Here is a 17,893-nt window from a genome sequence, read left to right as displayed (position 1 = left end):
GCTTTGCAGACAGACAGAAAACAGTCCTCTGGGAGCGAGACTCGGGAGAGAGGGGCCCCCACGTGCTTCTGATCTGTTCTCATTACCGGTGAGGGGCATTCAGTTTATGGTTTCTTTTTTCCTCTTTCTTTAAGTTTTATTTATTTAGGTAAGCTCTACCCCCGACGTGAGGCTTGAACTCACAACTCCAAGGTCAAGAGTCATGCGCTCTTGCAACTACACCAGCCATGCGCCCTCTTTTTATGATTTCTTTGTAATAATCAGAAAAGAAAAACACTGCATCTCGTAGAGAGCTCGTAATATGAGCTCGGCCACGGTGACCAAAGACTTGTAAATAAAAGGAAATAACTGAAATGTTGCTATGGCCACATGTCAATCCAGAGGCTCACGGGTGATTCCTCCTTCTCCCTCCCTCCTTTACGGGGTCCTGAACTCTGCAAATGCTCACGAGCGTGCGGTTGCATTTAAGGGCGGGGGGCGGGGGGTGTCTCTCTCACATGGCGTCTGGGAAGCACAGGGCTCGAGGGTCGGGGTCTGCCTTCACTCCTGAAGGGCAGGCAGGGGCCTGCTGCACGTGGGGACTGTGTGTGCATGCGTGCGTGTGTGCAGACAGAGAACGTGTAGTCAGCGCTGCCCCACACGTAGAACGTTCTGCAATGATGAAATATTCCGTATCTGCACAGTGTGACCTGGCTACCACTATCCTCCACGGGGCTACTGAGCATCTGAAATGTGGCCAGTGCTACCAAGAGGATAATCTGTAACTTAATAGAAACTAAAAGGCTTAACGCGATTTGTAAATATTTCATACACAAAGCATATGAAGGAAAAAGTGAAAGGCCACCCTCTTCTAGCCCCTGAACTTCGTGGGCAAACCTGCACTATGGGGCAGGAGCCTAGCGCGGTGCCGGGCACAGGCCGTGAACAACAGTCCCAGTCGCCTCTGCACAGAACAAACTACTCGTCGGCCGTACGACTGTTATATAGTAACCACCACTGGGCGGGCACACTTCAAATGCGGAGATTTCCGGATAAGGAAATAGGGGCGAATTACTTTAGAGGCACCTACTGTGAACAGCTCGCCAGACTTGGTTTTCCTCCGCACCCAGGCCTTTTTCCATGCATGTTCTACACGTTTATGAAAGGAGGAGGGGCCCGTGGGAACCACGGCACCTCCCTCACACAGCCTGCCTTTCTCACTCCCGCTTCCAAAGCTCCCGCTCCTTGCCGCAAACACTGCTCCGTGGCTCCGAGCACCACCGAGACGCGGGAGGCTCACACTGACCCCCAGCCTGGTGGTCTCCCTGATGCCCCGCGAAGTTTCCCCACAGCTGTCAAATGGGCATCTCTTGCTTAACAGGGCGGCTGAAGTGATCTCTTGTGGGTGCTCAGCACCCACAACTTGGCTCTCTCCAGCAGGACGTTCCGGCATCGGGGACGGCGTGAGCACCCGCCCAGGTGACCCTGCCTCGAGGCCGGCGTCCCCATTTGCTCCTTCCTGTCTTATAACATGTGCACGAGGAGGAATGTAGGCCCCACGGCGTTTTCTCCAAACTCGCTACTTCCTGCCCCATCACGGCCAGCTCTGCCCAGGACAACTCCATAGCATTCCAGAAACTTCCCTGATTCCACTCCAACCCCCTACTATCCACCCCCTCGAATGCCTCTGCCTATACCCTACCATTCTTCCAATGAGGCCACCTCACCAGGGCCGTCGGAGTCCCCACGCTGGGACTTCTGTCCCTTCCCTTTCCCAAGTTACATGGCTGCCCTTACTTTTCTCAACCGAGCCGATGGACCGGGGTCTCTGCCCCTTGGCGTCTTCCCCTTCACATCCCAACTCACACTCCCTTCTCAGAGAGGCCTCTGCTGGCCATCCCCACGCAGCACAGCCAGCCACTCCCAACCTGCCTCTGCCCTGACCGTCTGCCACAAGCTCTCTGTTTTACTTTTTCGAGAAACGATCTCTGCTGAAACGAGCATATGTGCTTATTTACACGTCTCCTGTCTGCTTCCCTGAACTAAAATGCAGCTGAGGCAAGGCCTACGGCTGCCCTGCTTGCTCTGACCCCAGGCCTGGCAGCAGTGGGCACATCCCAGCCTTCCCGAAGGCGGCATGTGACCTCCTAGGGATGCAGCGCCATGGGCCAGCCAGCACCCTGTCAGACACTGAAGCTGTTACCAGGACGCATTCTTGTTTCAGCCAGGAGGGAAGGAAAGATGGAAGGAAGACGGTCAGTCGATAGAACACCAGCAGCTCCAAGCCAAGGACCGTCCGGAAGGAGCCCACACTGGAGAAGGCGCTTTGGCCTCAAAGCCCAGTGCCACCCCGCACCCGCCCCTTGGGCTTCCAGGCAGAGCAAGCGACAATCAAGTAAACCAGACTCATCACGTCACAGGACTCCCTTCAACCTCAACGGGGTGGTGAATCCCGTCACTGAAAACGTTCAACCACTCACGGGACAGAGATGGAGTCGGATTCATGCTTCCAAAGACTCGGACCAAGGAGGAAAGCCAAGTCCCCGATGACACTCCCCTGTGCGAGCCGCAGCGGCCCCTCCCAGCCCCCACCCGGCCCCCCGCGCACCTGCGTCCCCGATGAGTCCCGGCTCCGTCTCCATGCCCTCCTGCTGCTGGTAAAAGTTTTCATAGAAGTTCTGAGATGGCGGGATGGGGGGCATCATTCCAGAGTGTGGGGAGTCTCCAGGACCATAGGGCATCATTGGGGGGCCACCGGGGCCCATGGGCGGGCCAGGGTTCATGCCAGGACCCATCGGCATGTCGGGGTGCATGTCGGGGTGCATATCAGGGTGCATGTCCGGGTGCATGTCGGGATGCATGTCGGGATGCATTGGGCCCCCCATTGGCCCCGGGGGGCCCATGTTGGGCCCGGGGCCCATTGGCCCCGGGGGTCCTCCGGGTCCAGGGAACCTAGGAGGAAGAAATGCACCTGTGAGGGGCTGCAAAGCATGCATGGTAGCCATGCCCTTGAGGAGACACGGTGGCATCCGTGAGGCTGGTCACGGAGGGCTCCAGACCAGGCTCGCAGTGAGACCCCCGGCACAGAGGAGCCTGGCCGAGGCCAGACCAGCCCCACCAGACGGAATCTGGGGCCCTGGGGCACTCACCTCACACCCAGCTTCTCAGCCAACTGTCCTGTGGGCCGCACCACGATCTCAAACAAGGAGGGGATCTTCTTGTTGTACATGTCCTGCTGCTGCTGCAGCTGCTGTGGGGACAGCGGCTCGTGCACAGGCATGGGCATCTGGGGGGGCCCGGGAGGCGGAGGGGGAGGTGGGGGCGGGGGCGGGGGGCCGCCCTGCATGGGCCTGCCGTTGGGAGAGGTCGGGGCCGGGGGGCCGGGGGGCCGAGGAGGGGTGGGCAGGAGGCCCACACCAGGGGGGGGTTTGGGCAGGGGGTTGATGCCCTGCTTCTTCAGTTCCTCCACTTCCTTCTCGTCCTCAGCGCCCGCCTCTGCGTCATCAGCCAACATCTGCCGGTGAGAACAAAGCGGGGGGGGATAGACAGGAATGAGGTAGGGACCAGGCCTCCCGCGCGGGAAGCTGAACTTTCTGAGAACCCTAAAACACAAGGACCCCGCGGCCATCATGCCATGAGGCACGGAAGTCATCATCCCACACCACTGCTGCCTCTGCTCTGTGACCAGCTGGGGGCAGGGAAGGGGGCAGACACTCCTGTTTGCACCAAGACACCTGTTTTTCTCCCCTTAAACTGTACAATTCAATGGCATTAAGTAGTCATGAGGATGTACAACCACCACCTCTATCTGGTTCCGGAACTTCCCCATCACCCCAAAAGGAGGGCCCATACCTATTAGCAGTCACTCCCCTTCCCCCTCGTCTGGGCCCCAGCAACCACTAATCTGCTTGCCATGTCTATGACCTGCCTATTCTGGAGAGTTCATTAAAGCATACACTGCCCGGCCTTTTGCGACTGGCTTCTCTCGCTCAACACATTTGCCAGGTTCAGGGCGTCTGGGTGGCTGTCGGTTGATGGTCAGACTTCGGCTCAGGTCATGATCTCAGGGTTCAGGAGTTCGAGCCCCACGTCAGACTCACTGCTGTCAGCACGGAGCCTGCTTCGGATCCTCTGTCCCCGCCTCCCCCACCCTTCCCCCATTTGCGCTCTCTCAAAGACAAATAAAACATTTTAAAAAATGCCAGGTTTACCCACATTGTAGCACGTGCCACCTACCTTATACCTAATACCCTATTGTCCCGTGCCCAAACTGTTTATATAAACGATGTGCTTTCTGCCGAAACACATCCTTTCCTTCTGGGATTCTGGAATTTTGGTACATGCCAGGCAGAGGCGCCACCCTGAGCACTGAGTCCCTTGGGCATCCCTGGTATAGAACATTCCACAAGTGCTGTCACAACCTGAGGATTAAGCACGGTCCTTGTGACTCCACGGGGCAAGGACTCTTGGACGCTCACGCCTGGTTTCTCCAGCCTTCGCCCACTGCGGCTACACGTTTGGTCCTGGGACCGCCCCCGCCCCCCGCCAGGAAACGACTGAACCTGGGCCCGGGCCACCTTAGGGACCTCAGCACAGATGCCTTCGTGGATCCTAACATGGGGCTCAGAGATGCTTCAGCAGCTAGCAGCTAGCATCCCAGCCCCAGCACCGCTCAAGACCGCCCCCCTGCTCCTCCCTCCCCGCAGCGATGGCGGGAGCGTGGGTGGTGGGAGCAGGGTCTCCAGGTGCGTGTCAGGCCGGTCTCGGCTCTTCTCTCTCCTGTCAGGAATGGTACCTGCACCTGGGGACAGCGGGGTCTAGGAGGAACATGGCTTCAAGGGTGCCGGAATAATCGAACGACCAACTGACAGAAAACATCTGTCCCTTAGAGCCCCGCTACTCGAGGCGTGGTCTGAGCGTGAACGAGCAGCACAGGGCGACCTGCTGAACCGGAACCGCATCTTAACAGGTGCCTGGGACGGTGTGGGCGACCCTGCCCCGAACCAGCAGTGCCTTTCAGCGGCGAGGCAGGCCCCGGCCCTGCATGCTTCACCGCCCTGAAGCTCGGTCCACTTCCCGCCCAGCGTACTGGCCCCTGGGCCCCCTCTGCTTCTCCACCGAGCACGTGGCTGCTGCCCGTGCTGTGTCCCCTGCTCAGCACGTGCCTCTCACTCTTTTCTTCCTACCACTCACCTCGGGACCAGCACAGGGTCGCCCCACTGAGGCTCCCGTGAACGGCAGCCTGTCTGCAGAGCCTCTGGGCTCCTTGTACATTCCCTCCACTTCCGCGATCCCGGTGCATCATCAGGATCTGCCCAATGACTGGATCCTGTCTCCTCGCCACCGTGTCCCCCAGGGCCCAGGACGGTGCCCGGCAGAAGCTAGGCACGGACGCACATTTGTTGGGTAAATGAGCAAGGAAAACAGACAAATGCACCTCTCCCTGCATTCCCTGGGCTCCAGAGAACAGCCGGTTAACATCAGGACCACAGAGGATGGGAGGGGTGAGGGGTGGGGGGCGCGTGGGGGGATGAGAGAGTTAAGGCCTTGGCCACCCTGACCCCGCTCTTTGATGTTCCTCTCCAGTGGGTCTCCCCGGCACCCCGCCTCCACCCCCCCTCCCTGGCTCCAAGGCCCTGCCCGCCCCGAAGCCTTCAGTCAGTGCCAGCATGGGGCTGGGGAGACTCCTCCATCTGGAGAGCTGCGGGTAGGTGTTCAGCTCCACCCGGGCACACTTCACCCCACGTGCCTTCTCCACTGGCCATAAGCGTGGCTCTCTGAGTGAGGGACCCCCCTCTACTTTCTGAACCCCGAGCCACGATCTGGGGTCTCTCTCCTACACACTGTTCCCAAGCTACTGCCTGGACCTCCCAAGCGGCCCATCCGCCCTCTGTCCTGGGCCCCGCTGCCTCTGGCCAGGACTCTGCCCCAGCCTCCTACCTGGTCTCTGGTCTCCCTCCCACCGTCCCCTGCACACTGACCTAGCACACATCAATCACAAAGCTAGGTCCTTCCGTCAGCGGCAACTCGATGCCCTCAGGCAGAAGGCAGAACCTAACAAGGTTATACCTCATTAACCAGGAACAACCTTGACCTCAGCTTCCTCCCCTCCCGTGGAGGGGGTGGCAAGCTCTGGCCACCGGAGGGGTCACGCTCCCTTGGCCTCCCGAGCTCACACCCAGACGCCCTATCGTTCCCTCCTTGCAAGCGCTGCCTCCTCTGCCCCACGGCTGCTCTTCCTTTGGGTCGCCTCCTGCCACCAGCCTCTGATGGCCTCTGGAGACCAGACATGCCTGTCGCGTGCGCTTCTCTGTACCACTTAACAGTCGGGAACACCCGGCCAGTGTCCCTTCCTCCATTAGACCACGGGCTCTGGAGAGCGAGCCTGTGTGCCGTCTTCACTAGCGTCTGCCGGCGCCGGCCCAGCAGCCCGCACGCGCCGGGCGCTACTCGGGACCAGCAGCGTCTCGGCCACCAGGGCCTCCATCTCCTGCCCCACGCCAGGCGGGAGTCTCCCGTCCCAGCCTACTGGCCAGCTGGAGGACGCGGCCCCCCCGCGGCAGGACTCAGCTCCCCTCACCCCTCGCCAGACCCCAGCTCCACGTCTAGACCAGCTCCCTGCGCTCGTCTCTCTACCCTCCATCTCCCACCCTGAGCCACACACGTCGCTGCGAAAGCAGGCGCCGAACCACATCAGAGGGCAGGACGGTGACACGTAAAACACATTAAAACCACGTTCCCACCAGGAAAGCCGAACCCAAACCGTACAGCCCTTGCTCAGAGACGCCGAGAGGGACACGTCTGTTCCAGACCTCCTGCGCGTCCCCTCTGGGCCTCTCCGCCTGCAAAGACGAGCACTCCCAGGACCTTTCCATCAGACGAGACACACCAGGGCCCTCCTCTACCAGGATGGATCCTGACTGAGGCCAAGAGTTTCCGAAAGTACAGAGCAGCCTCTTAGCGGCAAAGGGCACTCACACCCACAGACACGCAAAGGTATGTGAGCCAAGGCTCATCAAGGCAAAGAAATCAGCTTGTGTCGGTTGGTTGGCTAGAAAATTCTTAAGTTTCTGCCCCACGCTAGAAACAATCCAAATCTTCTTCGGTTGATAACTAGACAAATTTAAGACCATCCATACAACGGACTCGTACTCACCAACAAACAGCAATGAACTACCCTCAACAACTATTCTCAACAGATGCACTATGCCTGGTGGAAAAAAGCAGATTCAAGAGGTTATGCACACACGTACGTGTGTTTAAAAGCTCTTTACTGGATACGCCTATTCGGAGAACGTTCTCGAAAACACAAACTACAGGGGACAGAAAACAGAGCAGTGATGCCAAAGGCTGGAAAATGGAGAAGCACTGAGTCTATAGGGGCAGGGTTTTGGGGGCAATGGAAGACTGAATTTCCTCAATCTACATTTTGGGATGGCTACATGACTCTGTGTTTGTCAGAACTCATAGAACTTTACACTAAATGGGAGGAATTTTACTGGATACAAACTATACCTTGCCAAACCTGACTATAAAAAAACAGAGCGTGAGGAAGGACTTCAGGGTAAAGAACCAAAACGTGAGCAACTTACTCCCGAATGGTTCGAGGAGGAAAAAAAAAAAACCCGACAAACGTGCACACACATATATAAAATGAAACAGGAGCAAATGGGGCAGAATGTTGCTAACAGACAAATCTGGGCGGAGGAGCAAGCATGCTTCCAAAGGTGGAACGGATGGCTGGGAATACATGTGTCCAGACGGACAGAAAGGTGTCCGCGAAGTGGGAAAACAGAGCTGAAGGAAGGAAGGAAAGAAAAAGAGCGCGGGCATTTCAGGGGAGGCTGGCCAAGGCCCCGGCATAACTGGCACCACGGTGTGGACCCAGGGGCCGCCCAGAAGCTCCAGGCCCCAACCCTGGCCAACAAGCTGCAGCTGTCTGGGCAAGAAGGAATGGCCGATGCCTTCATCTGGCTTAACCGGGTCCTTAAAATTCATCTTGAGTTTTACTTTCTGACTACCCAAATTTGACTCTGGTATGGTTTTTCCACCATCTTTTAAGTTTACTTATTTTGAGAGAGAGAGAGAGAAGGAGAAAGAACGAATGGGGGAGAGAGGGAGAGAGTGAATCCCAAGCAGGCTCTGCAGTGTCAGCACAGAGCTCAAAGCGGGGCTCGATCCCATGACCCGTTGAGATCGTGGCCTGAGGCTGAAATCAAGCATTGGAAGCTCCACCGACAGAGCCACCCAGGTGTCCGTCAACACTCATTTTTCACCCACTGAGACTTAGTTTTTAGATTGGGGAGGATACTGATGCTTTCAAAATGTTTGTAACGGGGAGCTGAAATGTACCATCTTGGTTTGCTTTGGGTTTTTACTAGGGCGTTTAGAGCTGGGCTGTGCAAGGCGATGATCACTGGCCACATGTGGCTACTGAGGCTTGAAATGCAGCTGGTGCAAACGGAGAGGGGCTCTAAGTAGAAGATAAGCGCCAGATTCCAAAGACACGATAGCAACAAGAACGATAATGCAAAACGTCTTACGTTTTTCGTTATCACTTGCTGAAACGGTATTCTGAACACAGACATACCAAGTTAAATAAGACAAACTGCCTGAAATTAACTTTTCTAGGTTTCCTTCTACTTTAACGTAGCTTCCAGAAAACGTGACAGGACACCATTGACTCGGCCGTGTCCCTACTTGGACAGCACTGGTTTAGAGCACCAGCTCTGAACCTCCAGCAGGGGGCAGGCCTCGGCAAGTAACTGTTCAGTTCTTCTTGTGAGAGGAAGCCACTGCTTACCCCGCTCCCTACCCTGTCAGAGAAACAGACTCTAGACAAGCTGCTCATTGCAAAACCCTATCCCTAGGATACTAGATTTCCCAGAGGGCCTGGTAAGGGGAGAGTTCTTCCCACGGCACTGCCCGTGAGCACTGGGGTGCTTCCCTGCTCTGCTCGTGCAGTGCTCACCCTTGACCCCTCAGGCAGACCTGGACCACACCGGAAACAGGGCAGTACTGACGGACTCCAGAAGCTGCCTCATGTGCTACTCAGACTCGATCCTTTCCATTCTTAAAAAACCGGCCAAAGCTCTCAAACCTGCTGTGAACTAGAAGGCACGAAAGCCTTCATCTGAAAGGACCTGTGTTCTCCCTCACCCGTTCCCTTAGTGCGTTAGGAAGCCCAAGACAGGAACCTGGGCCCCCCAGAGTCCTCATGACTCATCGGGCAGAACAACAGATACTAGGATGAGTCTCAAACATCGCCTGGCTGGGGAGGAAGGCCTGGCATAGCATGGGAGAAGCCGCTCTCTCCGGAGAACCTCCAATTACCCTGCACTTTGTCAGCTGCGTAACGGAATCCTTAAGTCTTAGGAGGAAGCATCTGACGTTTCCATCAAAATACAACCCACCCAAGTTTCACTCTCCTCCTTGTGCATCATGGGCTCTCCCTAAAAGATGGCTAAGCAATGCAAGATGTGTTTGCAAGCAATGTTCCTTTCACACCGCTGCCCCACCCCCACCCCGCCGCCCCGCCACAAAAACCGCCCTGGCTGGAGAGAAGATACACGCGAGAGCACCTCAGTTCTCCCCACAGAGAAAACAGCCCCCGTTCCCTCCCTCAGACGGCCCAGCTCCAGATCAAGGCAAGTGGGAATTCTGGTCCCGCACAGAAGCCATATGGACGCGCCAGGTCAAGGGGAGGCGCACCTCCTGGTTCCCCTGGAGGCAGCTGTGGCCCCACATTGCCCCCAAACGTTACCTTATCCAAGAGCTCTCTCGTCTCCTCGGTCAGGGGGTCGTGGGAGAACATGCAATCGTCCCCGTTGATGCAGTTCCCCGTCGTGTGGTACAACTTACATGGGAAATCACGTTCACGGGCACGTTAAGGCAAACGTATCGTGTCACGGAACCCACCCGAGCGCGGAATCCAGCCCCTTCTGTTTTGGAGATGGGGAAACGGACACCCAGAGAGGTGAAGTGACCTGCTCAGGGGCTGCATGACGTCCTCGCAGCAGACCCAACAAGAGCCCGTCTTCTCAGGACCCTCCCTCCGGAGGGCTTCCTGCCCGCACCACGCTGGCCTCAGGGCCACGTCCGCAGGTCGACTCCCCAGGAATGATTCAGGTCGAGGATTTGCCCAAGGCCACACGGCCAACTGGGGAAGTCTCAGGAAGGGAACAAACAAGGGTGCTACAAACGGCCTTGAGGGTACCCGTAAAGAGAGCGGACGCGTGAGTGGTTAGTTCACTCATCTGCAGGACAGGGATGGCAGCTCTGCCACGCGACAGACCGCGAGGGGTCGCCCGGAGAGGCGGACGGAGCGCAGGCGCGGAGGGCCAGCGCGGGTGGCGCGGGCCAGCCACTGTCACCGGGGAGGACGGGGGAGGTCCTGCACGCTGCGGCAGGTCACGCGTGAGCGCCAAAGGATATCATGCATGTAGGGGCAGTTCTCGGCTCTGGCACAAAAGCCGGTGATGTAAAATTTGCACAGCTCGCGCTTCTTTGGTAGCTCGATGTCGTGGCTAAAATTACAGTGGTCTCCCTGGAAGAGAGGCGGGAAAAGGTAAGGGGGTGCCACGCTAAGCCCTCGCCGACGACCACCTGCAACGGGAAGTCCTCCTCTGTCACCACTGAAGCATGGAGGGACCAATGGCAGGGACGCATGCCCCCCCCCCCCCCCCCAAACAGGGCAGGGAGGGCTCACGACGTGGCTTCCCACCACCTTGAAAGTTCTGACAAAGCTGCGCTCCCTTCGCTCGGGCCCTGCCTCCCCGCCCCACGTCCCCGTTCATCCAGGCTCCGCTCCGCTGCCCTGCACCGCTTCGTTCTTACTCTCCCTCTCCCTCCCTGCAGCCACTATTTTTCACCATTTGCTGCATGACGGCCACGCTTCTTCCTTCCTAACGCAACCTCCGTTTTGTTTGGGAAGAACGTGCCCGGCTACAAACACATTCTCCAGGCTCGTGTGGAGACACTGTGGCCGATGAAATATAAGCCAACGTCCCCGAGGGAGGACAATACTGCTTCAATTAAAAGAAAAATCAAACCCCTTCACCCATCTTTCCTCTCAGCCCTTAGATGGGACGCCCGGAGCCCCAGCAGCCGTTGTGGGACCGGCAAAGATGGCAGATATTCTTAAAAGTAGGAAGGAGGAAGGAGCTTGAGTTCCCCAGGGTGCCAATGACCAGGGCACCAACGTCCCTCACTTCAGAGGAGCAATGTCTGAGCGTTTAAGCTAGCAGGGCTTGATTTTCCATTATCCACAGACACACTCAGAACACAACACCCGGGTGAACAAAATATAGAAATTGTCCTATGGCTGTTTCCCCTTACTCTCAGGAGTGGCTACTCATTTTTCGTTGGATGTATTACAAGCTTCTAAAAATAGTATGAATCGAAACTGTAACACAGAGCGTTTTTCACACGTGTACGCATTTGTTCGTATTTGTTCGAAATGCACAGTTTTTCCTAAGACTTATCATGCGGTGCGGCGTTTCCTGGGCATGTGTGTGCCGTTGTCTGTCCACTGCCATCGCACTTGAATACAAGGCTGGCAGCATTCACACTGGGTTACACCCTCAGAGCTCTGCGGTCATCGGCCCACCTTCTGGTATTGAACTCTGCTGTGAAATTCAAGGCTGGCCTGCTTCACCCCACCTGCCTTTTTATCTACAGGTCGTAACAAATTCTCTTTCCAACGCTAAAGTCTAGTAACTTCACCACAGCACGTTACATCTTTGCAAGAGCGTCTTCCCCAGCATCTCTTGTAGGCGATCACTTCCACCCTTACCTGGCCACCGCCCCCAATTAGTGTGGCTTCTAGAACATTCCCAGAGGCCTGAGCATCCTCTGTGAGGTGGCTGCCTTGCTCCGGCACCCAGGCACTGTAACTGGCCCCTTACCCACGTACACCGCCCCTCCACGAAGTATTTGCAGATGACTTTGCCTTTCTTGTCGGACTGCTGGTGGGGCTTGTCATGGTCGCTCCTCCGGTAGCTCCCGCCACCATCCTGTCAGGAACACAGAGTGTGAGCATAAAGGGGAGTGAAAAGGAAGGGTTGGGGGGACAACGCAGGCTGGGGGAGGCGGGTTCCGAGGGAGTGACAGAAGTTGGCCGGTGGGCACGAGCATTCCCTCGACAGAAGCGTCTTCTCGTAACAAGAGCAGTGTCATGGCCGTGCGGGGTGTGAGCCCCAAGGCAGGGGGCACTGGCGCGCGGACAGAAGTTCTGCCACTCGGAGCTGTGGGCAACCGAAGGGCACCACACAGCTATGCAGGAACGCATCCACCTCCCAGAGGGCAAACTCTCCAGGCTGCCTGGATGGGTCACCTAGAACCTTCCACACCTCAGAGATGCAGGTGCTACAGAGATGTGGTTTTAAAAACAGAGGGTCTCACCAGCAGCACACCCACCATGAGAGTTGACGAGAGCTCATCTGTCCCATGGAGAAGAGCGGACAGGAGCAGGAGGATGAACAGGCCTCAGAGGCCAACTTGTTCAAGAAAAGGAAAAGTCCGAGAAGGGGGCCTCAGCTAAGTATCTCAGATCCGAATGAAGGGTCAACTCACGCCCATGTCCTCGTCATAGAAGTCTTCGTCGTCATTCATTCCGCCCTTGTTCATCCCTCCTCGGCTGCCACCTCGGCCACGACCCCGGCCCATCCCTTTCCCTCGACCTCGGGAACCCCGGCCACGGCCTCGATTTAACCCTGCAGGGGAGAGAGATGGCGTTCACCTGCTGCCTCTCCCCAGGATCCTGGTCCAGCAGCAGCTGCCGGAAGGAGCCCCACCAACCCGTCACCTCCTGGGCCCCCTGCCCACCTCGTCCTCGGCCATCTTTGGACCGGCGGTACTGGCTCAGTTCCTTGGAGTACTCGTCATAGTCCTCATCTCCCATCGGCTCCTCACTTTCTCCATACTAGGGTTCCAGAAAGGAGGAGAAAAGCAGGTGGCGTGCAGGGAACAACGAGCACTGTCCCTAACTGTGCTCTCTGCCCCCTTACGCCTTTTTATTTGGCTGAACGCCAGATTCAGAAGGGCAGATGACCCACCCAAGGCCACCTGCTTATGCCCCCTCTTACATGTGACAGCCTAAGGTGGAGGGGGGTGTCTAACCTCTGGTACTGTCTTCACCCCTACAACTCCTCTCCCCTCCCCCCAGGTAAATCCCACAGGGCTCCTCCTACACAAGACAGCTGTGGCTGTAACAACGGACCGCCAGGGAAAGGTCTCGGGCAGGGATAGAACAATGAATGTGGAAGCTATGTGCGTGTGTGTGTGTAGGGGGGCGTGAATAAACAAGCACCTGACTGCAAAGGCATCAAACATTTCCAGAAGGCACTCAGGAAACTTGTCTCCAGGGATGGGAACTAAGCTGCCGGGGGGCAGCAGTAGTGGGGAGAGGTTTTCACAGCTTTGGTACCTTTCCAATTTTGAACCATGTGAAGGTTTCCTCTATTCCGAAATAAGAAACGAATGTGGAAACGCAGAGAACTGCCACCCGATGCTTTCATTCCACTGTTTCCAAGGTTTCCCCCAAAAGCGCCCACCAGCCCCCCACTTTCCCCCGGGACTGGAGGAGAGCTTACTTCCATCTCTTCCTCGTAGAAGTCTTCTTCGTCCTCCGGGTGGTCTCCCACGGAGCCCCTGCCCCTTCCACGGCTGCCCCTGCCCATGCCTCGGCCTCGAGATCCTCCGCGGCTGCCTCGGCCCCGGTAGCCCCTGCCACGGCCTCGGCTGCCTGCAGGGCGATTCAGATGGTGAGCAGATGCCCCCAGCAGGAGAGAAAGCAGCCCATTTTCCACCCCCGAGGTCGGTCATTTCCTCCTCCTCCCCAAGCCTTCCTAGCAGCTCCAGGCAGAAGGTCCCATGGTTCCCAGCCCAGGTCCCCTCAGCATTCTGGATGTGCACCTGCTATGGCACTCACTACACAGCCACAAGGGCATCTGTGCGTTGAAAGCTGCACTCACTGTCCAGCTACTTGTGGCTACAGAGCCCCTGTAACACGACCAAACTAAGAGATGCTGCAAGGGTGAAACACACACTGGATTTACAGAACATCATTTAAAAAAAAAAAAAAAAAAAAAAAAAAAAAGGAAAAGAAAAAGAAAAAGAGCCGGGGTGCCTGGGTGGCTCAGTCGGTTGAGAACCTGACTCTTGGTTTTGGCTCAGGTCATGATTTTGAGATTCATGGCTTCAAGCTGTCAGTGTGGAGCCTGCTTGGGATTCTCTTTCCCACCCCACCCCCCCCCGCCCCTGCCCCTCCCCTGCTCACACACACAATTTCTCTTTCTTTCAAAATAAGTAAACACTGGGGCACGTGGGTGGCTCAGTCGGTTAAGCAATGGACTTCGGCTCAGGTCATGATCTCATGATCTCACGGTTCGTGAGTTCAAGCCCTGCGTCGGGCTCTGTGCTGACAACTAGGAGCCTAGAGCCTGCTTCAGATTCTGTGTCTCCCTCTCTCTGTCCCTCCCCTGCACACGCTCTGTCTCTTAAAAATAAATAAATGTCAAAAAAAAATTTTTTTTTTAATAAGTAAACATTCACAAAAAAATACAATTGCGGTAAACGTTAAAAAGAGAGAGAGAAAACAGAGAGAGAGAAAGGCATAACATAAAATACCACATCTATCTGTTTGGATAATGTGTTAAAGTAAGATTTGGAGTATATGAGGTAGATAAAATAAACCGTTAAAATTAATCTCATCTGGGGCACCTGGCTGGCTGAGTCGGTTGAGCATCCAACTTCGGCTCAGGTCATGATCTCGCGGTTCATGAGTTCAAGCCCCGCATCGGGCTCTGTGCTGACAGCTCAGAGCCTGAAGCCTGCTTCAGATTGTATCCCCCGCCGCCCCCTCTCCACCCCATCCCTGCTTGTGCTCTTTCAAAAATGGATGAACAGGGGCGCCTGGGTGGCTCAGTCGGTTAAGCGGCCGACTTCGGCTCAGGTCATGATCTCATGGTCCGTGAGTTCGAGCCCCGCGTCGGGCTCTGGGCTGACCGCTCAGAGCCTGGAGCCTGTTTCAGATTCTGTGTCTCCCTCTCTCTCTGCCCCTCCCATGTTCATGCTCTGTCTCTCTCTGTCTCAAAAATAAATGTTAAAAAAAAAAAAAAAAAAAAAATGGATGAACATAAAATTTTAAATTAATCTCATCTGTTTCCTTTTATTTTTTCAATGGGACTGCTAGAAAATTCTACATTCTACGGTGACTTGTGTTATATATAATTTTCTTTTTAAATGTTTTAATCATTTTTTGAGAGAGAGAGACAGCACGCACACACGAGTGGGGTGAGGTAGAGAGAGAGAGGGAGACACAGAATGTGAAGCAGGCTCCAGGCTGTGAGCTGTGAGCACAGATCCCAATGCAGGGCTCGCATTCATGGACCATGAAATCATGACCTGAGCCTAACTTGGACACTTAACTGGCTGAGCCACCCAGGTGTCCCATACTGTATTTCTGTTGGACGGCACTGGTCTAGAATCTCCCCAAAGAGCAGGGCTTGTCCAGGGAGGTGTCCAGGGAAGACTTGCCAAGAAAATGAATGAGCAGCCACTCTAACAACAAGCTGGGCCTTAGTCAGGGCTAAGTACTGCTGAGCTATAAGGTCCCAGGAACCCTTGTGGGTTGCAAAACCTCGCAGGCAGGAGCCAGTTCTAGAAGGTCTCCGGTGCTCCGCCCTCCCTCACCTCCTAACTGCCACAGTTCAAGGTTCAGAGGCTGCACACCTTGTTGGGTGATAGGAGCTGGGAGGAGTGGGGAGGAGGCTGGGGCAGCCAGCTGTCCGTTACCCTGGCCTGTATCTGACAAGCTGTCCCTTCTCTCGCTCCTCACAGCTGAACAGGAAGTGAATGAAGAAAACAACCCTCAGCCACGAGGGCGTCTCCCCGCCTCCCGCCAGCCTGGCTGCGTCCCAAGCACAGGCCTAGCACTGGGGCTTCTTCTCAGGGCCCTGCGTGTGCAGCCCCCGCCCTTCCCTTGTACTCACCCCTGCACCGAAACCACTGCCGGTCTCTCCTCCCGCACCGGAGGCTCGGCAGCACTGGGCCCCGCACTGCACCCCGAGCCCCCGCCGCGGATCTGCTCGGACCCCCCCCCCCCCGCCCCCCCAGAGGCGGCAGGGCCTCACCTCGGCCCCGGCCGCTGCCCTCCTTCGCACGCCGGTACTGGTTCAGCTCTTTGGTGAAGTCGTCATAGTCCTCCTTGCCCATGTCCTCCTCCTCGTCGCCCTCGTACTCCCCGTACTGCTCGTTCTCATAGTCTTCGTACATGCCGTAGCCTTTGCTGTCCATCTTGGAGTAGGCCTTCTTGGGCAGGGACGTGGTGTGCGACGGGGGGTACTGCTGGTGGGACTGATGGAGAGAGGGCGTGAGGCGGCCCCGGGGCCCTGGGCCCGACTGCCAAGATCCCCGCTGTTCCCTTAACTGATGCACTGTCTGGGGGCCTCTGCCACCCCAGCGGCGACACACCAGCCCCCAGCACTCGGGGCACTGGTTCCCAGACGAGCGAGAGCTGGGCGGTGGGCTCAGACGTTTCTGTTCTTCAGAAAGAGCCACGGCTTGAAAGAAAATTTAGAAACACGGACCCCACGATCCCGGAAGAACTGGGGAGGGGAGAGAAAGGGCTATTGCCCAGGGATATGCAATCTCATTTGGGGAGGAGGCCTGGTAGGCAACAGGGGTGCGCTTTTTTATGTATTTATTTTGAGAGCGAGAGCAAGTGGGGGAGGAGCAGAGAGAGAAAATCCCAAGGCAGGCTCTGTGCTGTCAGCACAGAGCCCGACATGAGGCTCAAACTCACAAAACTGAAATTATGACCTGAGCTGAAATCAAGAGTCTGCCGCTGAACCGACTGAGCCACCAAGATGCCCGCATCTATCTACCTATCGATCCATCTATTTATTTATAGGGGACGCCGTCTAGGGGATGCCGTCTAGGGACGCCGGGGTGGCTCAGTCGGTTCAACGGCAGACTTCGGCTTGTGAGTTCCAGCCCCACATCAGGCTCTGCTGTCGACACAGAGACCACTTCAGGTCCTCGGTCTCCCTTTTTCTCTGCCCCCCTCCCCCTGCTCTCTCAAAAATGAGTATTTAAAAAATAATAAGTAAGTAAGTAAATAAATAAATAAAAGTAATCTCTACACCCAACATGGGGCTCGAACTTAACCTGGAGATCAAGAGTCGCACGCTCCACCCACAGAGCCAGCCAGGCACCCCCAAGAGGGGTGCTCCTTGGTCAACCTTTTCTTGGGGCCTTGGAATTCAATTAATAATCTACTTGGCAACCAAACTAGAAAGCTATTAAATGATGCTTTCCAAAGTGTGTTAGTGCAAAGAGATATCGGATGAAGTTAGACAGAGACAGACACACACAGACAGACAGACACACACACACAAATGGAAAGCACCAAGATGGCCTTTAGTAAACAAATAAACAAACTGGGGTCCATCCAGACAATGGAGTATTATTCATTGGTTAAAAGAGATGAACCACGGGGCTACGGAAAGACACGGGAAAACGACAAACACATACTGTTTAGTAAAAGAAACTGATCCGAAAAAATTATACGCTGTAGGAGTCCAGCTCTCTGACATTCTGGAAAAGGCAACACAACAGAGACAGAAAAAGACTGTGGGTTGCCAGAGGCTCAGGGAGGAGGGAGGGGGTAAGGCACAGGGGATTTTTAGGGAACTGAAACTATTTTATATGATAGTGTAGGCGAATACATAACATGAGCATTTGTCGAAAACAAAAGAACTGTAAAACACAGAGGAGGGAACCTTAGTATAACCATAAGCTTTGATTAATAGCCATGCATCAATACTGGCTCATCAATTACAACAAATGTACCATAATAACGTACAGCGTTAACAGGAGAGGGACACGTGGGTGGCTCAGGTTAAGCTTCCGA

The 17,893-nt window shown here is 55.8% G+C and overlaps 1 protein-coding gene across 9 annotated transcripts in view; it reads right to left on the bottom strand.

Moving 5' to 3' along the window:
- Positions 1 to 17,893, bottom strand: part of ZC3H4 (zinc finger CCCH-type containing 4) — a 44,735-nt gene that overhangs the window by 5,670 nt on the left and 21,172 nt on the right. For 8 of the 9 annotated variants that reach the window (XM_045441930.1, XM_045441935.1, XM_045441929.1 and 5 more), the window contains 9 exons: positions 16,113 to 16,335; positions 13,572 to 13,723; positions 12,805 to 12,901; positions 12,553 to 12,692; positions 11,886 to 11,993; positions 10,414 to 10,525; positions 9,743 to 9,852; positions 3,129 to 3,493; positions 2,588 to 2,931 (listed from right to left, as the gene is read on the bottom strand). In XM_045441930.1, coding sequence (XP_045297886.1) covers positions 2,588 to 2,931; positions 3,129 to 3,493; positions 9,743 to 9,852; positions 10,414 to 10,525; positions 11,886 to 11,993; positions 12,553 to 12,692; positions 12,805 to 12,901; positions 13,572 to 13,723; positions 16,113 to 16,335 — 1,651 coding nt within the window. Of the gene's footprint in view, positions 1 to 2,587; positions 2,932 to 3,128; positions 3,494 to 9,742; positions 9,853 to 10,413; positions 10,526 to 11,885; positions 11,994 to 12,552; positions 12,693 to 12,804; positions 12,902 to 13,571; positions 13,724 to 16,112; positions 16,336 to 16,948; positions 16,955 to 17,893 lie in introns of all 9 variants that reach the window. The other variant, XM_045441936.1, reaches the window with a different exon arrangement.

Source organism: Leopardus geoffroyi, chromosome E2 (genome assembly GCF_018350155.1).
Source record: "Leopardus geoffroyi isolate Oge1 chromosome E2, O.geoffroyi_Oge1_pat1.0, whole genome shotgun sequence".
Classification (NCBI taxonomy): Eukaryota; Metazoa; Chordata; class Mammalia; order Carnivora; family Felidae; genus Leopardus; species Leopardus geoffroyi.
This window is presented reverse-complemented; position numbering and strand designations above follow the sequence as displayed.